This window comes from Xylona heveae (genome assembly GCF_001619985.1).
Source record: "Xylona heveae TC161 unplaced genomic scaffold L228scaffold_7, whole genome shotgun sequence".
Lineage (NCBI taxonomy): Eukaryota > Fungi > Ascomycota > Xylonomycetes > Xylonales > Xylonaceae > Xylona > Xylona heveae.
The window spans coordinates 520,588-537,246 of record NW_017264199.1 but is presented as its reverse complement, the minus strand read 5'-3'; the positions used below and the strand labels follow the sequence as shown (position 1 = coordinate 537,246).

General features: G+C 49.2%; 5 protein-coding genes and 1 non-coding gene across 6 annotated transcripts; 5 read left to right on the top strand and 1 right to left on the bottom strand.

The window, feature by feature from the left end:
* Nucleotides 1-326: 326 nt before the first annotated feature.
* L228DRAFT_157000 (phosphatidylinositol 3) lies at nucleotides 327-3,997 on the top strand. Its single transcript, XM_018329355.1, has 9 exons — nucleotides 327-566; nucleotides 629-815; nucleotides 884-2,881; nucleotides 2,936-3,070; nucleotides 3,124-3,253; nucleotides 3,309-3,320; nucleotides 3,375-3,539; nucleotides 3,594-3,798; nucleotides 3,853-3,997. The coding sequence occupies exons 1-9, from the start codon at nucleotides 487-489 to the stop codon at nucleotides 3,890-3,892; spliced, it is 2,952 nt and encodes a 983-aa protein (XP_018187209.1). The 5' UTR covers nucleotides 327-486; the 3' UTR covers nucleotides 3,893-3,997.
* A 472-nt stretch (nucleotides 3,998-4,469) lies between these two features.
* L228DRAFT_277919 (hypothetical protein) lies at nucleotides 4,470-6,840 on the top strand (the record flags this gene model as incomplete). Its single annotated transcript, XM_018335635.1, has 1 exon — nucleotides 4,470-6,840. Exon 1 carries the CDS (start codon nucleotides 4,960-4,962, stop codon nucleotides 6,838-6,840), a length of 1,881 nt encoding a protein of 626 aa, XP_018187208.1. The 5' UTR covers nucleotides 4,470-4,959.
* A 1,433-nt stretch (nucleotides 6,841-8,273) lies between these two features.
* On the top strand, nucleotides 8,274-8,347 carry L228DRAFT_t89. The gene has a single exon. It is a non-coding gene; the product is annotated as a tRNA-Asn (tRNA).
* Nucleotides 8,348-8,616: 269 nt separating this feature from the next.
* L228DRAFT_231194 (DUF1900-domain-containing protein) lies at nucleotides 8,617-11,772 on the bottom strand. The gene is made up of 10 exons (XM_018330562.1): nucleotides 11,615-11,772; nucleotides 11,510-11,538; nucleotides 11,388-11,447; nucleotides 11,189-11,331; nucleotides 11,085-11,133; nucleotides 10,924-11,021; nucleotides 10,407-10,868; nucleotides 10,232-10,346; nucleotides 9,462-10,157; nucleotides 8,617-9,309 (listed from the first exon to the last, which is right to left on the bottom strand). Exons 1-10 carry the CDS (start codon nucleotides 11,646-11,648, stop codon nucleotides 9,019-9,021), a joined length of 1,977 nt encoding a protein of 658 aa, XP_018187207.1. The 5' UTR covers nucleotides 11,649-11,772; the 3' UTR covers nucleotides 8,617-9,018.
* A 1,253-nt stretch (nucleotides 11,773-13,025) lies between these two features.
* On the top strand, nucleotides 13,026-13,849 carry L228DRAFT_156930 (hypothetical protein). Its single transcript, XM_018329354.1, has 2 exons — nucleotides 13,026-13,608; nucleotides 13,696-13,849. Exon 1 carries the CDS (start codon nucleotides 13,107-13,109, stop codon nucleotides 13,554-13,556), a length of 450 nt encoding a protein of 149 aa, XP_018187206.1. The 5' UTR covers nucleotides 13,026-13,106; the 3' UTR covers nucleotides 13,557-13,608; nucleotides 13,696-13,849.
* L228DRAFT_156926 (hypothetical protein) lies at nucleotides 13,687-16,516 on the top strand. The gene has a single exon (XM_018329353.1). It carries the CDS (start codon nucleotides 14,056-14,058, stop codon nucleotides 16,276-16,278), a length of 2,223 nt encoding a protein of 740 aa, XP_018187205.1. The 5' UTR covers nucleotides 13,687-14,055; the 3' UTR covers nucleotides 16,279-16,516.
* The last annotated feature ends 143 nt before the right edge of the window (nucleotides 16,517-16,659 follow it).

The following is a 16,659-nucleotide window of genomic DNA, read 5'->3' as shown; positions in this document are numbered from 1 at the left end:
TACGCATGGTTCAGCGATTGATCATGTCCCCGGTAAGTATGGAGTAAAATCGACAAAAATGAGAGAGTGTATGTCATATAGTAAAGGGGTATACTACAGGCCAGAAGGAACAATAATAACTGTTGAACATGGGGTGATACTGCATTTCCTGGTGATTTTAGATTTTATATACGTGTCAATATCACAGAGTACGGGGCAGATACCTCGATGGTTGGCGGAGATCAAGGCGGTGAAGCTCCCGGAGACAATCGGTACAGCGCAGGTACCGATAGCTTATTGCATCCCACATCCCCCGATATCCTCCCGCTTCTGGCCAGTTTGAATATCCCACACCGCATTCGACATCCGCCAATATTTTCTTATTTTGACCAGAGAAAAAAAGCACCTAGCTGCTTACTTTATCCTTGGATTTGAAAGCGCAATATCCTCGCAGTCAAAGAAGATTGGTCTCATCTCATGCCGATGCGGACCACCTAACCCTTTTCCATGTCTTGGGACCTCTTACGGAGACTGATCGATTCCGATTATTTCAACAATGATCCTTTCTTGCCAGTAGCCTACCTCTCGTACGTCTAGGCATAACTTATCCCTCGTCTCCTGAGTCCGTCTGCTGATGATTCCGCTGCAGCCGATATGCTGATCACATCGGAATCCATCATGTCCTTTGCTCTAAACTCCGCCAGTTCACCCATGAGGAGATTGAGTTCTTTCTTCCGCAGCTATGCCATCTAATCATTAGCGTCGACAATGAATCTATGGCCCTCGAGGATTTCATAATTGAGCTCTGCCAGGAATCTGTAAATGGCGCTCTGCTGGTGAGATCGAATCTCGCATCCAGGCTATACCATACGGAAGGTGGGCTAATCGCGGCGCGCAATTACAGACATTTTGGCTCTTTCAGACCTATCTTCACGAGCTAGCGGACAATCCTCATTCCAATGAGTTCAAGACATGTCGGCGAGTGTACAATCAGGTTCAGAATATCATCTTTGGCGGAGATGATGTCCGCCGGGAGAAAATACATGACAACGTTTATCCCATGGCGGTATTAGCCAGCTTCGTATTAGCTAGTGTCGCAGCGCCGTTCTTACCTGGTTTTGCCGGTCCGCTGGCTATTGCCCAGGCCCGCAAACCTCGACCACTAGGAGACACCCAGTTTGAGGCAAAATCTCCGCAAGGACTGCGGAGGAGTCAGACTGTATCAACAACCCCTTCAACGCGGCCAGCAAGGCCGAGGCATGCGGGTACACCAACAAGACCTCCAGCACCCACTTCAGCCTTTGATCTTCACGATCTCCATGATCTTGGGGATCGCCCAAGGCCCGCCCGCTCCGCATCGCGTCCCTCGTCGAAACCTGCCAGACTCTCGTCGTTACAATTGTCCTCTAATGACTTTACTCGGCTCAATTCCTCCTCTATGCCCGATATAAGAACTCCATCAGGCATGCGAAAACCGTCTGATCCAAGAGTGCCTAATCCCACTCTCCGTCCAGCCGACCTCCCCCTTCGAGGACCATCGCCCAGGCCCAAAACTCCACCGGCGCCACGTGAACTCACCCGGACCCAGCGTGTTCGGGTTCTGAAATCTAATTATTTCAGAAGCGAAACCCTGTTTTTGTCTGCTCTTGAAGATATCTCCAATCGCCTCGTTGTCGTACCTAAGCCTGCTCGTCTCAGTGCCCTACGTGCCGAATTAGCTCTTGTATCGCAGGACCTTCCAGCTGAAGTAGATATTCCCGTCATCTGCCCAGCGACCCTTCCGGATGGTTCAGCAGCGAAGAGTAAGCACCATAGGATTGTGCGACTCAACCCGGCTGAAGCGACTGTGCTGAATAGCGCGGAAAGGGTTCCTTTCCTGCTCATGGTTGAAGTGCTTAGAGAAGATTTTGACTTTGACCCCGATTCAGAGAGTAATAAGGAGCTGCTCGTAAAGCTTGGTTCCGAGGAAGCTGCGGGGCGAAGGCGCATATTTGATCTTACAGTCAAGGCTCGAGACAAAGAATCAAATCCAGAGATCGAAATCGAGATTGATAGCGTCTTTGAACCGACCACCGGTGACCTGGGCAGCTCTCCGCTCATAGAAGATCTTGATGGCGTAGGTGTCTCGCCTCAACGCTTATCATCCGCATTTGCCGGTCAGGGAAATGCCTTGGCATCCCCAAACCTGCTCAGTAATCGGTCACAGCTCTCTTCACCTCTGCCCTCTGGATCTAATTCGCCCAGAATAAACGCTTACGACAGATCCACTTTAAGTGGCAGAAACCGAAAATCGACCATTGCAGGAGGTCGTGCGTCTGCTTTTGACCAGCCTGATATTCCCGCGCTGGCTACTCACATGAGAACTGCTGCTCAAATGCTGGCGCAGCTTGATTCCAGTGGGGCAAAGCGGCCCAAGGACGAAGTGGAGGGAATTAAGGCAAAAATCATTGCAAGTATGCAGAATCTTGAGGAGCAGAACTTCTATGCCGATGGGTCTGGCAGCGCTCCGACTTTCGACATGTTTCTCGCGAACGAGTCAATCGAAGACCCTCTTGGCCTCGGAGAAAATGAGGCACCAGAAACACGACCCACGAGTGGTGCTGGTGCAGCGCGGATGGAGAATGACCAGAAGACTGGTGGCCTTGCTCGGAAAGGCGATCGCGATGATCCCAGCGCGGCCACGTTTGGTGAAGAATGGAAGGCCAAAAAGGAGCGAATAAGAAAGTCTTCGCCCTATGGTCTACTGAAAAATTGGGATCTCTTGAGTGTAATTGTGAAGACTGGGTCAGATCTACGGCAAGAGGCGTTTGCATGCCAGCTTATTGCCGTGTGCTCGAATATCTGGAGAGACACGGCCATTCCGGTATGGGTAAAGCGAATGAGGATATTGGTAGCCGGTGAAGTGCGTAGCCTGTATACACTGTGAAGAGGGAAGTAAAGCTAATGCATAAATCAGTCCTCTGGACTGATAGAGACAATCACCAACGGCGTTTCCCTTCACTCGCTGAAGCGCAGTCTTACATTTGCCACTATTGCAGCTGGTACCAACCCTCGAAGACGCATCGCTACTCTCAAAGATCACTTTGTAAAGGTCAGTATCTTTCTGCCTCCAATCTCTTTTTTTTATTAATACTGATTGATCAGGCTTTCGGTGAACCCGAGACGGAGACCTACAAAGCAGCTGCAGATTCTTTTATGCGCTCTCTTGCAGCTTACAGTATCATATCATACGTTCTTCAGCTTAAAGATCGCCATAATGGAAACATCTTAATAGGTATGTGACTTCATCGCCCTTTCTTTGGAGTTTGTGTAGCTGACGGTAAGAGCAGACAACCAGGGTCGTAAGTGCTAAAAGATGTTCCCGCAGTTGTAGGGCTTGCCTAACTATTATAAAGATATCATCCATATAGACTTCGGATTCATGCTTTCGAACTCGCCCGGCTCTGTGGGCTTCGAAGCCGCACCATTCAAGCTGACACAGGACTATGTCGACGTGCTTGGCGGGGTTGGTTCGCCAGAATTTGAGGGATACAAAGCTCTGTGTAAACAAGCTTTCCAAGGTTTGTCTATAGTTTACAAGAATTGTGTGTACCCGTCTCTGACGTGATGTGAAGCTCTTCGCAAATCGGCAGATAAGATAATTATGCTTGTTGATATGATGGGAAAGCAGTCCAAAATGCCTTGCTTCTCATCCGGCGTTGCTCAGACTGTCATGTCTCTGCGCCAGCGCTTCCAACTTCATATGAGTCAGGAAGAGGCCGAACTCTTTGTCGAGACTGATTTGATAGGAAAGGCTTTGGGCAGCTATTATACCAGACTGTAAGCGGCTGAAAATGATCGTAATTCGGAGAATTTTTTTCTAATACGTCGCAGTTACGATACATTCCAGTACAGAACCCAAGGCATTTACTGATCAAGAATTGCGGCAAAAGTATATAACTTGCATTTCGCGGAGTCTGAAATGTCATTTTCGTTTTGATGAGGAGTTGGATCAGCGACACCTCTTGCTTTTATACCCATATATCTAGTTTGTCGTTTGCCGAAAGTGGCGTCATCAAATATACATACATATATATTGTGAGTTGAACAGTATTTAGTGCCCTTGCTTTGATATGACTGGCTTTCAAGCCTTGGGAAACTCTTGAAGTCTTTCTTTTGCATGCTGCTGCCAGTGATGTAATTTTGCCTTGTTTTCCGCGTGTCTGAGTTGCGAGGTGGTTGGAAGTGGAATTGCGGATTCATTTTCCTGAGTGCGAGCGTCGAAATTTCCTTTGAGAACTGGATTTTCAAGACAATCTATCGTGGCATTATTGGCAGTCAAATGAGTCCTGTTGTTTGCTCTTTTTGGGTGACCTGGCAGATCTGGGATCAGATGCGTTGCGTCCCGGATCTTGATAGTAATGAGGGACTCCCTTGCGGTCTTCGACTGGCTCGAAGTCAGAGACGGGTACATATGGATTTTGCTCCACCAAATTCAGGAAAGTATTCCTCGTGCTACACGCAACTCTTTCCGGTAGAAACGCTGCAAAATCTACCTCTATGTTCTTACTCTGCCCGGGCAAGTACAGGTCAAATTCATTCACTTTCAACTCTCGCCTGACCATCGCCATGGCAATGCATCAATGACAAAACCCAAAACAACATTTCAACCAAATGCAATCATGAACGGCAGATTTTGTCCGCCGTGTTTACCTCGGCAGAGTTCATCTCTTCAGTTACTCACACTCTTTTTTCCACTTACGTTTCATCATGAACAGTTCGCTCCAACTGCAGACAATGTTGAGCACAACTGCATTTGACCTGCCCTCTACCAAATCTCTTCAGATCTAGTACTGCTGGACGACCGTCATTCCTTCGATCGCCGTCTTTGAATCTTCCTGTTCTAATTTCTTTTCTGTCTGTGGGTTGCTTCTTTTTGTCTTTTCGTGATCCAGTCTGCTACTTCAGTAATTAACACACTCACCGACAGATCCTGATAAGATGCCTCGCCAACAGAGAGACCCTAACAAGATGCCTCGCCATAACTGGCGACGATATGAGCTCATTGCTCTTGCCGGTCTCATAACTAAGAATGAGCACCTTGCTGGCGACCTCCATGTAGCCACAAAGCTCAATGAGGCTCTTAACCAATTTGACTATGGTGGTGATATTGACAAAAGCGAGGTCTCTTTCATGGTCAAGAGGATTCTCAGGGAATGCCCTGCTTTCATGCGCATGCTCCATCGTTCCCGCGTGACTAAGCTCACAAAGACACTCAAGGCAACATTCTTTCGATCGCTGGCAGCTGCAGATTCGAGACGGAAGAAGCTCATTGCTGCTAGACATACATCCGAAATTGAACAGTCAAATGCCCAAAATGGTCGCAACGGGAATATCGATATCAATGATGTTGGCAACGGGCGTGTGCTTCCAAGTATTGAAGCAGAGGATGGAGTTAGCAATGGTCAATCTTCTGCAGCGGCCACGCAGGCTTGGGGAGGTGGAGATGAAGAAGGAGACGCTGCCTGTCAGGATGAAGACGACTTCTATGACCCAGACCCAGAATCCTTGTTCGTTCCGGAGGGTCCAAACTGGCTTGAGCGGTTGGGTGCAGGTCAGACGTATGAGCAATCTCATGCTTCGGATTCGGCTTTTCCAGCTGAAAGGCCCGCTCTCAGCACTGGGTGGGGTGGGCAGGATATTGAAGAGGACGACACCGATTCCTTGTATGTAATGGAGCGGGGTTCTGGTTGGAAGCCTGTTGTCCATGGCGGCCACGACTGCGGCAGTGGAAATGATGAGATGGAATGGAAGGGAGCCAGCAGTCCTAGCCAAACTCGTATGCGTCTCAACTCTCTCGGGGAGGAGGAGTATAAGACTCTTTCTCCTGCTGCTCGACCTGAACACCAAGAAGTAGCCACTCCCAGCACCGCGGCTAAGCCTCGTCTCAGTGGACGGTTTCTCGTCTCACTGGATCCGAGTTCTCCTCTTCGGGCTCAGGAAATGACTGACGAGTCCTCTGGTCATGATCAAATCCGAGATATTCAGAGCGTGACTAACTGGGTACTTTCGCAAGGCGCCTATCTTGAAGATGTACAAGAGGAGCATGCCCAGGTTGAACAAGACAATGTGCCGCTTCAGACTGGTGGTCATTCCGAAGACGATGAAGATGAAGACGTCAACTGGCGCGTCGAAAGTAGAAACTCTACTGAGAGTGACACTGAGATGGCTGAAGGTGACCAATCGATGAATGATGGCCGTGTTTCACGCCAGGGCCACCGTCATCATCCCTACCGCGCTCATCTCCGTCGTCGCCACGCTGGCTACTCCTTCAACAGTCATTCAAACGGAGGCGCTCCCCATGGAAGCGGCGTTGGTAACCACGGCGGACTTCATATCACCTCTAACAGCTCCGGGCCGGCTCCATTCGATCCCTTCCATCCCGGTGCCTCCGGGTCATACGACAGGCCCACCATGATGGGAGAGTCGAGCAGCCATCACAGCATCGTCTCTGGAGGCCTATCTTCTGATGCTTCTGGCAATACTTTCCGCTTTGGCGCAGATTCTGGCAATGCCAATAATTCTCCGCGCTCCCGTTCCCGCTCCCGCTCCCGCTCTCGTGGTCGTCAACCACGTGGCAATCGCTTTGTCCCAGGGAGCGAAATGCATACGATTGTTGAAGAAGGGAGCTCGCCTTATGATGACCGCCGTATCAGGCGTGAACAGTCTAGCCGTCGAGCTGAACATCATCATCACCATTATCATCGAGACCGTGACCAGGCCTCTGATCCTCAGAATGACTCTCGTGAGCATGAGCAAATGTATGACGAGCACGATAACCAAGGTAACGAAGATATTCCGTGGGGCGGGACAGATGAGTGACGAGCATTTGTCGACATTCAATCTATCCCATTCATTTATTTGTTTATCTGTCTTTTCACACTTCACTGTCACTTCGGATAGTGAAGTGTCAGTTCAGATAAGGAATGTGGAGTTCTGCATATATTCATCGGCAAAGATGCACGACGTATGACAATACAATTGTTGTTGCGGGCGCCAGCATTACACGACCATTTAACGATTACCGTATTTCATGGGGCAAAACCATTTGATTGAACTCTTGCTTTACAAGCAATATGTTTATTACTTCAATTACGGATGTTTTTCTCATTTACAGTGGGAGAACTTATGCTAAATTTTCTCGGATCATTTTCATTCCAAGGAGTGTCTCTGTCAGAGAATCATGGGGCGTGTATTTTCGCTCCAGGGTTCATACTTTTGTGTCTTTCTGTCACATAGCAAGGATATTTCATGTTACTCATTCATGCTGTATTTAGCAGCGTAGCAAGAAAGCAGGGGATCTTGTCATGTACTTAGCATTACACGTGAAATCAAAGCTAGCTCTTTGCTCTTTCTTTACTTTGCCTTTATTCTCTCTTCACTCTTATTTCACTCTTTCTCATTGTCTGCAACTTCTGCCTGAGACTTTCGCTGTGTATGACCCAGCATCCCAGACACCTTGGTGATCATATCTACTGCTGTGCTGTAATGTACTTCTGTACTGCCACTGTTCTGGCCCTTTGATCATGACCCACCAAGCGCACGTTGGTAAGTTAGTTGATGCTGTACTTTGTACGGTGCTGCAGAAGCTCTGCTCACGAAGTCCTGCAGCCTTGCTAGTTGAACCCTGACCCATACAGTGGTGCACTGCGTAAGTTCATGTGGTTTGTCCTCGTTCTGCCACATTACCAGCCACAATGACTTTTCTCAGCTTCTTCAACTTTTATCATCTCTCTTCATCTTTCTTTATATTCTTATAATTTATTCTTTTTCTTTTGAATCTGTCCTCTTTTTAACGAGGTTATATCATACCTCTTCACATTTTTTTGTGATTTTTTTTTTTTTTTTCGTGGTTAATATTTTATTTTTCGTGATTAAATATCCTTTCATAATAAAATTCACAACAACCGTATAAAAAGTTCCAACCTCATGTATAGTTCTTGGGTTCTTTGGTCCTTTGGTACCACGTAACATCTCTTTAGGAGTGAAATAATACAGGCTAAATACTAGACATTGCCTCCACTTCCAACTCCAACTCTAAATTCTGCGTAAATCTGGAAATGCATATTGTAGGTTGTTAGCTGCATCGACGCTCAAATGCTCGGTAACAGAGTATACCCCAGGACGCGGACCAGGCACGAGGGCGCAGCGACAGGAAACTAGGTACATTAGAATATATACCACAAATTCACTGTTCAGTTCAACAACAAGCAGACAAGGCTCAGCGGTTCAAAAATCGCTTAAGTTGAATCCAATCCTCTATGGCGCAATTGGCTAGCGCGTCCGGCTGTTAACCGGGAGGTTGGTGGTTCGAGCCCACCTGGAGGAGGAAATGTCTGATTTTTTTTTGAGTTTTTTTTTCCAACCCTCTCCCCACTTGCCATACAGGGGCAGCACCTTGGGCGGATTGTACCAGGACGTCGTGATTTTTGCTGGCTCGTGTCACCGGACGTCCCAGACGTTCCAGGTCCACGATTGGAATATTCTCAGGTGATAACTGAAGCCTCTTATCTACAAAAAAAAAGAATGTACGACTGGATAGGACTATGGCTGGATCAAGGTACGGAGGGGGAATCATTTATATGATTTATATGGTTGACGGGTTTGATAGATTTGAATTGGTATTTGGATAAAAAAGCTAGGTAAAAGGATATATATTTTGTGATAAACACTACTCTGTTTTTATGCCTGATGTTGCAGAAAGGTATTACACTTATGGTACCTGGACATGTTAGAGTATGAGAAGTTGTCAAAACGATAAGCAGGGTAGAAATGAAACGAAGAGGAATATCAAAAGCTGTAACGATATAACAATATCAAAATTTTGAACTTTCAACTATGGGACTCATCAACAATGAATTAGAGATGCAAATGTGCACTGATGGTATTTGGTTATTTGAATTACATCGTACAACTCGCCGCGACATACGGTAAACCGACAAAACTCGTCCATCTTACAAATTTGTCCAAGCAGGGCGACCCTCTGGACACACAGGCCGCTTAAGACCTCGACTGCTCAAGTTCGAGCTCCAATTGACGAATACGCTCGTCCTTGTCGCGGCTGCTACGGGCCTCGCCGACACGGGTCTTGAGCGTGTCGACTTCGGCGGTGAGTTGAGCAATCTTGTCATTCTGGACAGCGAGTGTGCGGGTTTGCTGTGAGAGCAGTTGCTTAATTTCGTGTAGCGAGTCCTGGATAGGGCCCATGTCGGTGGTAAGGCTGGAGGTGATGACGTTCTTGGACGTTTGCTGTTGAGGTTGGGGTGATGGTGAAGAGATTGGCGTGGGCTTCTGTTTTCACCGAAAAGGGTCAGCAATGGTTGAAAGGGAGGACATGAAGATGGCCATTCTTGAATGGTCTGGGAAGGAATGGGACGAAAGAATCATGGATAAAAAATGGGAGGGGATGGGGAAGGCGGGGATGGATCAATAATTAGAACTACCTTTTCTTCTGGCTTCGCGCTGGATGTAGCAGCCAGTTGCTTAATCTCTTTGGCGGCCGGGGTTTCTCGTTCCTGTTTCGCAGCCAACCCATGCGGAGGCAAGGAGAGCTGAGGGCCGTGCGTCTTCTCTTCCATGCGCGACGCAACTGCGGCAGCGGAGAAGCGTTCCGTTGGCTTTGGAATTTCTTCAAAACTGGAATTGTCATCGTCGTCTTCGCTAGAAGATTCCTCTGCCTTGTCGGCGAACTTGGCCGCCGCATCAGCCATGGCGCTCTTGGTATCATTCACGGATGGCGGAGGCTTGACGGTCGTCGCCTGGTTTACGGGAGCTGCCTCCTTGGCTGGCTCAGGTGCGGGTGCGGCAGCAGTTGCCTTTGCCGTTGGCGCAGGCGACGGTGTGGCAGATTTCTGTGACAGCGCAGCATTTTCTTTGGGGGGCTGCTTGGGAGGCTGGAAGTCGGCTGGCACCTCGGACGGCTCCTGATTGTTATAGATGTCTTCAAGGCTAATCTTGGGTGGTGAAGCCTCCTTGCCATCGAACCATTCCTTGGCAGACATGGCCGGTTTGAGACCAACGGCGGGCGGGAAAATATCGGCTTGGAACACTTCTGCGCGGCGCGGAACAATAAACGAAACAGGTTCAATGTACGTGTCGTTGACCGTTTTGTAGGCGCGCATGACTTCGTTCTCATGGACCTAAGCCGCAACGAAATTGCCGTTAGCCCCAGGCTTGTAATTTGGGAATGCGCAAATGAGACCACACAACTTACGTTGACACCACGCTTCGGCAGGAATGCAATGCCACGCTGCGGATCGGTGGATTTGTATTCAGCGAGGAACTCGAATTTATCGTTTTCATATTCAAAGTAACGAATGTTTCCATCACTGCTTCTCAGTTAGAGAAATTCATGGAGTTTCCATGGACAAACATGGGGATGCACGTACCCTTTTCCAGCCAAGTAGAGACACTGGGTGCCGTCGTCCCAGAAAGGCATGCAGACACCGGAAATCGAGTCAAGCTTCTTGAACCCTCCGAGAGGCTCCTTGCCCCCACGGATGTCCCAGAGACCCAGTTGCCGATCGCTCATCTTGGAGAAACCAGTGGTAGCCACACGGTCATGCTCGCCCATCCATACCACACGGCTGTTCTTCGCGCCAGGGTGTCCAGCCATTTCCTGTACCGCACGCTCCTGGCGGGGATCCCATATGCGCACCTTCTTGTCCCGACAGGTTGTAACGAGCATTGAGCCGTTGCCGCTCCATGAGAGAGACTGGATGATGTCACCATGCTTCAACGTCAGGTTGGGCTTTTCAGCTTCAATGTCCCAAATCTTAATGGTATAGTCCCCAGAAGCAGTCGCAAGAACGTTCGCCGCAGCAGGGTTGAATAGGGTGTGGCCAATCTTTCTGTGAGAAACAGTTAATTGCTTGCTCAACCTTCGCTTCCAAACGCGATCCTCACCTTGTGTGTCCAGAGAGCTTGGCGATTGGAGCCACATCCTGAGGCTCCTCGGCATCGGTGTATAAGGTAAAGTCCTCTGGCACTTTCCAGAGGAATGCCTTGGCAGTCGTAAGTATTCAAACCCCTCATGTGTTTTGTTCGAGCGCGGTCTCCCAACGTACCTTGGCATCGTCGGATCCCGATACAACGAGCGAATCGTCAAAAGGATGCCTGTCCACTTATTAGATTCGTTCTCCTGTGACTGAGAGTGTCGCGCGACACTTACCAATCTGTATCTAGCACCGCAGCGGTGTGGCCTCGAAAGAGGGGAATCAGCTCCGGCAGCCGACCACGCTCCTCCAACGGCAGCACAGCAAAAGCACCACCTCCGCCCGACTCCCAATTGACCGACAGATATTTCGGATTGGCCTCGAATGCGATGAGCAGGGGCGTCTCCCATGGGTCGAGCAGGCGAATCTACTCACCTTGACGAGATTGGTGTCCCACGCATTGTGGGAGATACGTAAATTATCGTAACATTGTTCCTGCCATAGTTTAGAATCTCTGCGTAGATTCACTTTTGGAAATTTCTATCTTGTCGTCTCACCTTTTTCGTGGGGCGTCCAAAGACGTGCCCTGTGTGGGAGGGGACACGTTAGAGAGCTCCAGGGGCTTTAAGTGTAGCTGAAGGTTATGAGGCAGGACTACTCACGATATTTGGAGGCACGCACGAATCGACCGGACATTGGGGCTATTAAAAAGAAAGGGCAAATGGGAAAGAAATCGAAGATGGAATAGTTCAATTCTCAATCACAAGAGCTGTTGGTGAGGTTGAGCTTATGGTCTGTAGCTCACAATCCTGTTAGTCGTTGTATCATTTGTTGTATCTCGCAAGGTGTCGGCGTATCGGCAAATCGTAACGAATGGGGCGACAGAATGGGGTCTCAGCCTCAAAGGGGGTTTAGTTAGGGGACCAAGTCGAGGCTGCCCAGGTGCTTGCTCCCGCCGAAGCTCCACCATCCAGCCAAGAAAATCAAGTAAATTACATTGAAACCTCCAGTTATTCCTCTTTCCAACGACGGCCCCACGACGGGCCCAAACTTCGCTCCAGATGTCCCCCAACTTAGCCACAGTGGATCATACCCGTGGACGAGGACCAGCCCTCGATTCGTAGGCAAGACGAGTGCCACAGTATGAACTGTAATTCCATTTCAAAACCCGCCATCAACTTGTATTCGTTGGATCCATCCAATCAATATTTCACGATTTCTCTTTTGTCTCTCCTTAACACGTGCAGCGCCACGGGTCCAAGGCTATCCTTGCATGAAATTCTTCTCCGCTGTCACATTTGAGCGGTCATGATATCAATATGCTGCCATCACATGAAATGATACATGTACTGTACAGCCACAGCCCGCAGTGCAACACTCGAGACTTGGGTACTCGTATCACCCTGGATTGGGCTGGTGCATGAGGAATAATATGGATGCAATGGCGCCTGCAGGGATGCTCATTCGGAGTTCCCGCCGGATCTGCACACGTTCTCCATGCCGCAACCATGGCGCTGTGCACATGATAATATCAAGCATCCTCGAGTATATCAAACTCAAGCAAGCGGCATCGAGCGTCCCCCCTCTTAAATTTCCATTTCCAGTGACAGAGCAAAGGAAAAAAAATAGGCTGAATATTCTGACATAATTCTATGTAACAGAAACGTCCACCCCTGAGTCGAGTCTTCTGTTCATTCGATTCTGCTCAGCTTAGACCGGTCGCGAACAGAATGAAGAGACCTTTTCGGGAGAATTCTGGCCGCATTAGGATGGTGGACGGAGATGTGGTCGGCGGAATACCTAGTGCACGGGCCAGGAACGAGGACGGCCAGCATGAGCCGGTGGTGAGTAGTAGTCACACTTTCTGCCTTCTCTTTCCGCTGAGAGAAGGGAAAGAAAAGGAAAAGTCTCTCAAGAGGCGGGAAACCATCCTTGGCTTCCCAGTTAACGGCCAGCCCCAAAGGCTCTCTTTCTCTCTGCCGGACAATTAGTGCCGCAAGCCAGGGTGGTAATAGAATAGAGTGGGACAGTGGTCCCGCAGCCCTCCGGCGTAACTGTAATGAAGAGTCAGATCGAAAGTAGAAGAGTCGAATCTGTTAGTCGTAAAATCACAAATGAAGGCGTAATAGTCTGTAGTGCAGAGTCTATCAATCAATGACATGCGATGCGCAAGACGGCAAGGGAAACCTTCATCGAAATCATTTCTCATCGGCACTCTCCACCTCACCTAGACCATTTTCTTTTTCATCAAAATTCCTGAATTGCTTATTGTTCCCCATTTGCTCCTTCCCTTCTTCCTCTTTCCCGATTGTCTTCAATCGCTTGGATTTTCTCTCTTTTGCATTGGAGCACACCCAATGCGATAACGATACGTGTCGCACCTCAAATCATCGCCCCTTCGCTTTCTCACACTCAGTGGTGATCAATTGTTGTTCGATTGGTTTCTCGGCGGACTGCAGCAGTTCGGGTGATCTCATCAGTGTGAAGTCAGTGCATCTCGATCGGAAAAGACCGACGCAGGTTTCCCCCCAAAGGCTGCAAACAGCAGAGAAAATTCGTGCAACGACAACGACTACGCAAATCAAGACTGGGACCTATCATTGAATCCCAAGCTCGGTCTTTTGACAGCGACCAAGCTGCCATCTGAGACAATTTGGTTAGCAAAAAAGCCGTTCCATTGACTCTTCTTGGGGAGGGGCCAAATGCAATTGGTTTAATGCAGGTACTGACAATCCTCCGACAGGTCCCGTTTGATCGGCATCGTGACCACTTTGACAGCACATTGTCTCGGTATATCGTGAGGAGCCGCCTACCAAACCCCGTATTTGGACTTTGTCTGTCTCCTCGACAACATCGTGAACCCCGCCGTGGGGCCGCACATGATCGCTCTTGCCGATCACCAGGTGCACCTGCAGCTGCCTAGCAACTAGAAAGTAATCGCTTGCGGGTGATCGGCCAGCATAACGTGCACATAATCCCAGAACCATTGGACTGCATATACATGATTTTCTTATTGTCGCACGCCGCATTGGATACGAATCGAGACTGGCGGTAACCCTGATTCCAAAACCGGGATCAGAATCGCTTGACCCCAGTGTCCAACATGTCGTCAGCGACTTTGTCGACTGAGACAATGGCTCAAGGCGGCAACGCTGCTTTGACAGATGACCCAAAGGTTGCACGTCAGACTTCGTTGGAAGACCAGGCCAACGAGCAGATTGACCAGGATACGCGGCATATGATCGACGCCTTAGACCGAAAGAGAAGGCGCCTCGACGAGGAGATTGCTCGATTTAAAGCGGCCAAGGACGAAGAGTACCGGCAGTATGAAATCCAATTACGCCGCCTTTTTGGAAAGGACCCAGACCATCAACAAGATTTGCGAAGACATAGTGATGATGCAGGTAGCCGGCAGAGCCCAGAAGAGCCAGCTTCGGAAGAAATAGAATTGGCTCCGGAGCCGACGACTGATGCCGGGGCGAGGCCACATGTTGGAAACCTAGATGGCACGGATAGCTTTGAGGAAGAGTTACTGGGATCAGAGGACGCAAATGGCGGAGGTAGTAGTCACGTCGAACATATTAGGTCCCCCCACGAAAGAGAACGTGAGTTTCGGGGAGTCTTCACGCCCAGCTATCTACCCTTGCTCGAAACCAAAAAGGACAATCACGTTTCCACAGGCAACAGTGGGGCAACTTCAAGCTCACAATCCATCACAACAGAAGACAAGCAAAAAGAGGAAGTCGAACAGACCGCGACGATCTCAAAGGAGCCTGACAGTACAGGTACACAGCAACCTGAAAGTCCACCTTCGCCGCTTTCTGCATCCGAAAAGGCCGTGTCCTCTCCACGGCCGATTTTGTTTCGCAGAAGCAGTCTCAAAGACCCTTCGAAGAAGAATACCAGTCCCAAACGTGTTTTCTTCATTCTTGAAGACCGTCTAGTGGCTCCATCAGCAAGTCTCGAGGAGTCTTCCCCTTTTACTCCTCCGTCTTATGAGTCAATCTCGTACGAAGACTCACCTTCCGATTACGAAGCCTCTCTACTGGCTTCTGAGTCTCCTTCCTCACCAATGGATATGGATCCTCATGTGGAAAACTTCTCGGCGGAAGCTGCTCATCAATATATGCCCTCTAATCCCGAGGCCAGCGCCGACCATCGTGCTGGTATGGGAGCTCAATTTGCAAGCAAATCTCCCAATTCCAGTCCCAATGTAAAACCTTCTGCTGGGCATACGTCTCCAATAAAAACCGGAGAAACTGGCACAGATCTTGGCATAAGCGGTCTCTCTTTGGATCAAACGCCCTCCCACCAGGACGACGATCACGACGATCTTTTTGAGCTTGATGAGGAAATTGACCCGGCTCTTTCTTACGCTCCCAGCTCCCGCAACAAAAATTCGAAGCCCCAGGACGTCTTTTCACATATTGAAAACCGGCGGATTCATGAACCGACATCTTCCTCATACAGTTTTTCAGGGTTCGGAGGTTATAATATGCCAGGGGCCAGTGCTCCAACGGGAGTTAATCCTCTGAACATCAACCCCAACAGCAGGCAAACTCCCATGGGTTCTCGCAAGTCAAGCTTGCCTATCAGCTACGATTATCTCCTCGGCATGACCGGTAGTCAGGGGCACTCGGCACCAGCTTATCCTGTTGGCGGCTTCGCCCAAGGCAACTTCCGTCACAGATCGGCCAAGCCGTACAGTGGTCACGGGGCATTGGGAGATCAGAATACCAGCCACTCGCGCTATAGCATGGGTGGCCGCCTAGCTACGTTCAAAGAAGAAGAAGAAAATAAGTACAATGAGTCTCATCTGAATTCGTATGGCACCCCGAACTCGACCTCTGGGAGTCTGCGCATTCCGTCTCCAAAGCCTTTCAAGATCCCTCCTGAGGAAGCTAGTTCTCCGCCGAAATTTACCGACGACCAGACTCCTCGAGGATTCAACGCGAGATTCACATCAAAGGATCATGCAGCTTGGGCGCCTGGTAACAACGATATCTTGGCAAATCGAAAGCAAAGTGACTATCAACGCGGACCATTGAGCTCCGGTTTGTGCTTGTACCCCATCACCACTCCCCTGTTCTGCGCTAACCACTCTTTCAAAGGTCAAATGTCCCATCAGGGCGGGAGCAGCTTCTCCAGCAGCCAGTTCCGAAATCCGCCAGTGGGTAGTTTCCAGGAGCGCTTCAACCGGGAAGAACAAGACCGCCAGCGCGCACTTGCCGAACGACGTACCCATGAAGACCACGAAGATCATCTCTTTGATGATATGGACGACGTTGGCGGAGTTGAAGAAATAGAAGATATGGAGGGTCTATGAAGAGGCTATGAAATCAGAACTTAGTCCCCCACCGCTTTCGATAGAATTTGCACCTTTAGCCGGGCCGGTTGATCTGGAAATAACCTATCGATTCAACCCATTCATCTGCCGTGTTTCGCCAACATCGCCATCTCATCAAGGTTGCCGGTATAACTGTTCATCGGTATGCATCCATGTTCGCTTTATTCGGCGTACTCTCCTCTAGAACCACAATTTTTCTGCTTTACGTCCGACCGACTTTTATCGTCGTCATTGTCGATACGTTTTATTCCAACTGTACCTTTTTAATCCGCATTTCGATCGGTCTCCGAATCATCATTTTGTCGGGAGCCATTGTTCATATCTTTCCCTCATCCTCTTCTTCCTTCTTAATTATCATTT

Coding starts and splice junctions, on each gene's coding strand:
- L228DRAFT_156930 (XM_018329354.1), top strand. CDS start 13,107: ATGACATGCGATGCGCAAGACGGCAAGGGAAACCTTCATCGAAATCAT.
- L228DRAFT_231194 (XM_018330562.1), bottom strand. CDS start 11,648: ATGTCCGGTCGATTCGTGCGTGCCTCCAAATATC. Junction 11,539..11,614: donor CGTGCGTGCCTCCAAATATC/GTGAGTAGTCCT, acceptor CCTCCCACACAG/GGCACGTCTTTGGACGCCCC. Junction 11,332..11,387: donor GGGACACCAATCTCGTCAAG/GTGAGTAGATTC, acceptor ATCGCATTCGAG/GCCAATCCGAAATATCTGTC.
- L228DRAFT_157000 (XM_018329355.1), top strand. CDS start 487: ATGTCTTGGGACCTCTTACGGAGACTGATCGATTCCGATTATTTCAAC. Junction 2,882..2,935: donor GGATATTGGTAGCCGGTGAA/GTGCGTAGCCTG, acceptor TGCATAAATCAG/TCCTCTGGACTGATAGAGAC. Junction 3,071..3,123: donor TCAAAGATCACTTTGTAAAG/GTCAGTATCTTT, acceptor CTGATTGATCAG/GCTTTCGGTGAACCCGAGAC.
- L228DRAFT_156926 (XM_018329353.1), top strand. CDS start 14,056: ATGTCGTCAGCGACTTTGTCGACTGAGACAATGGCTCAAGGCGGCAAC.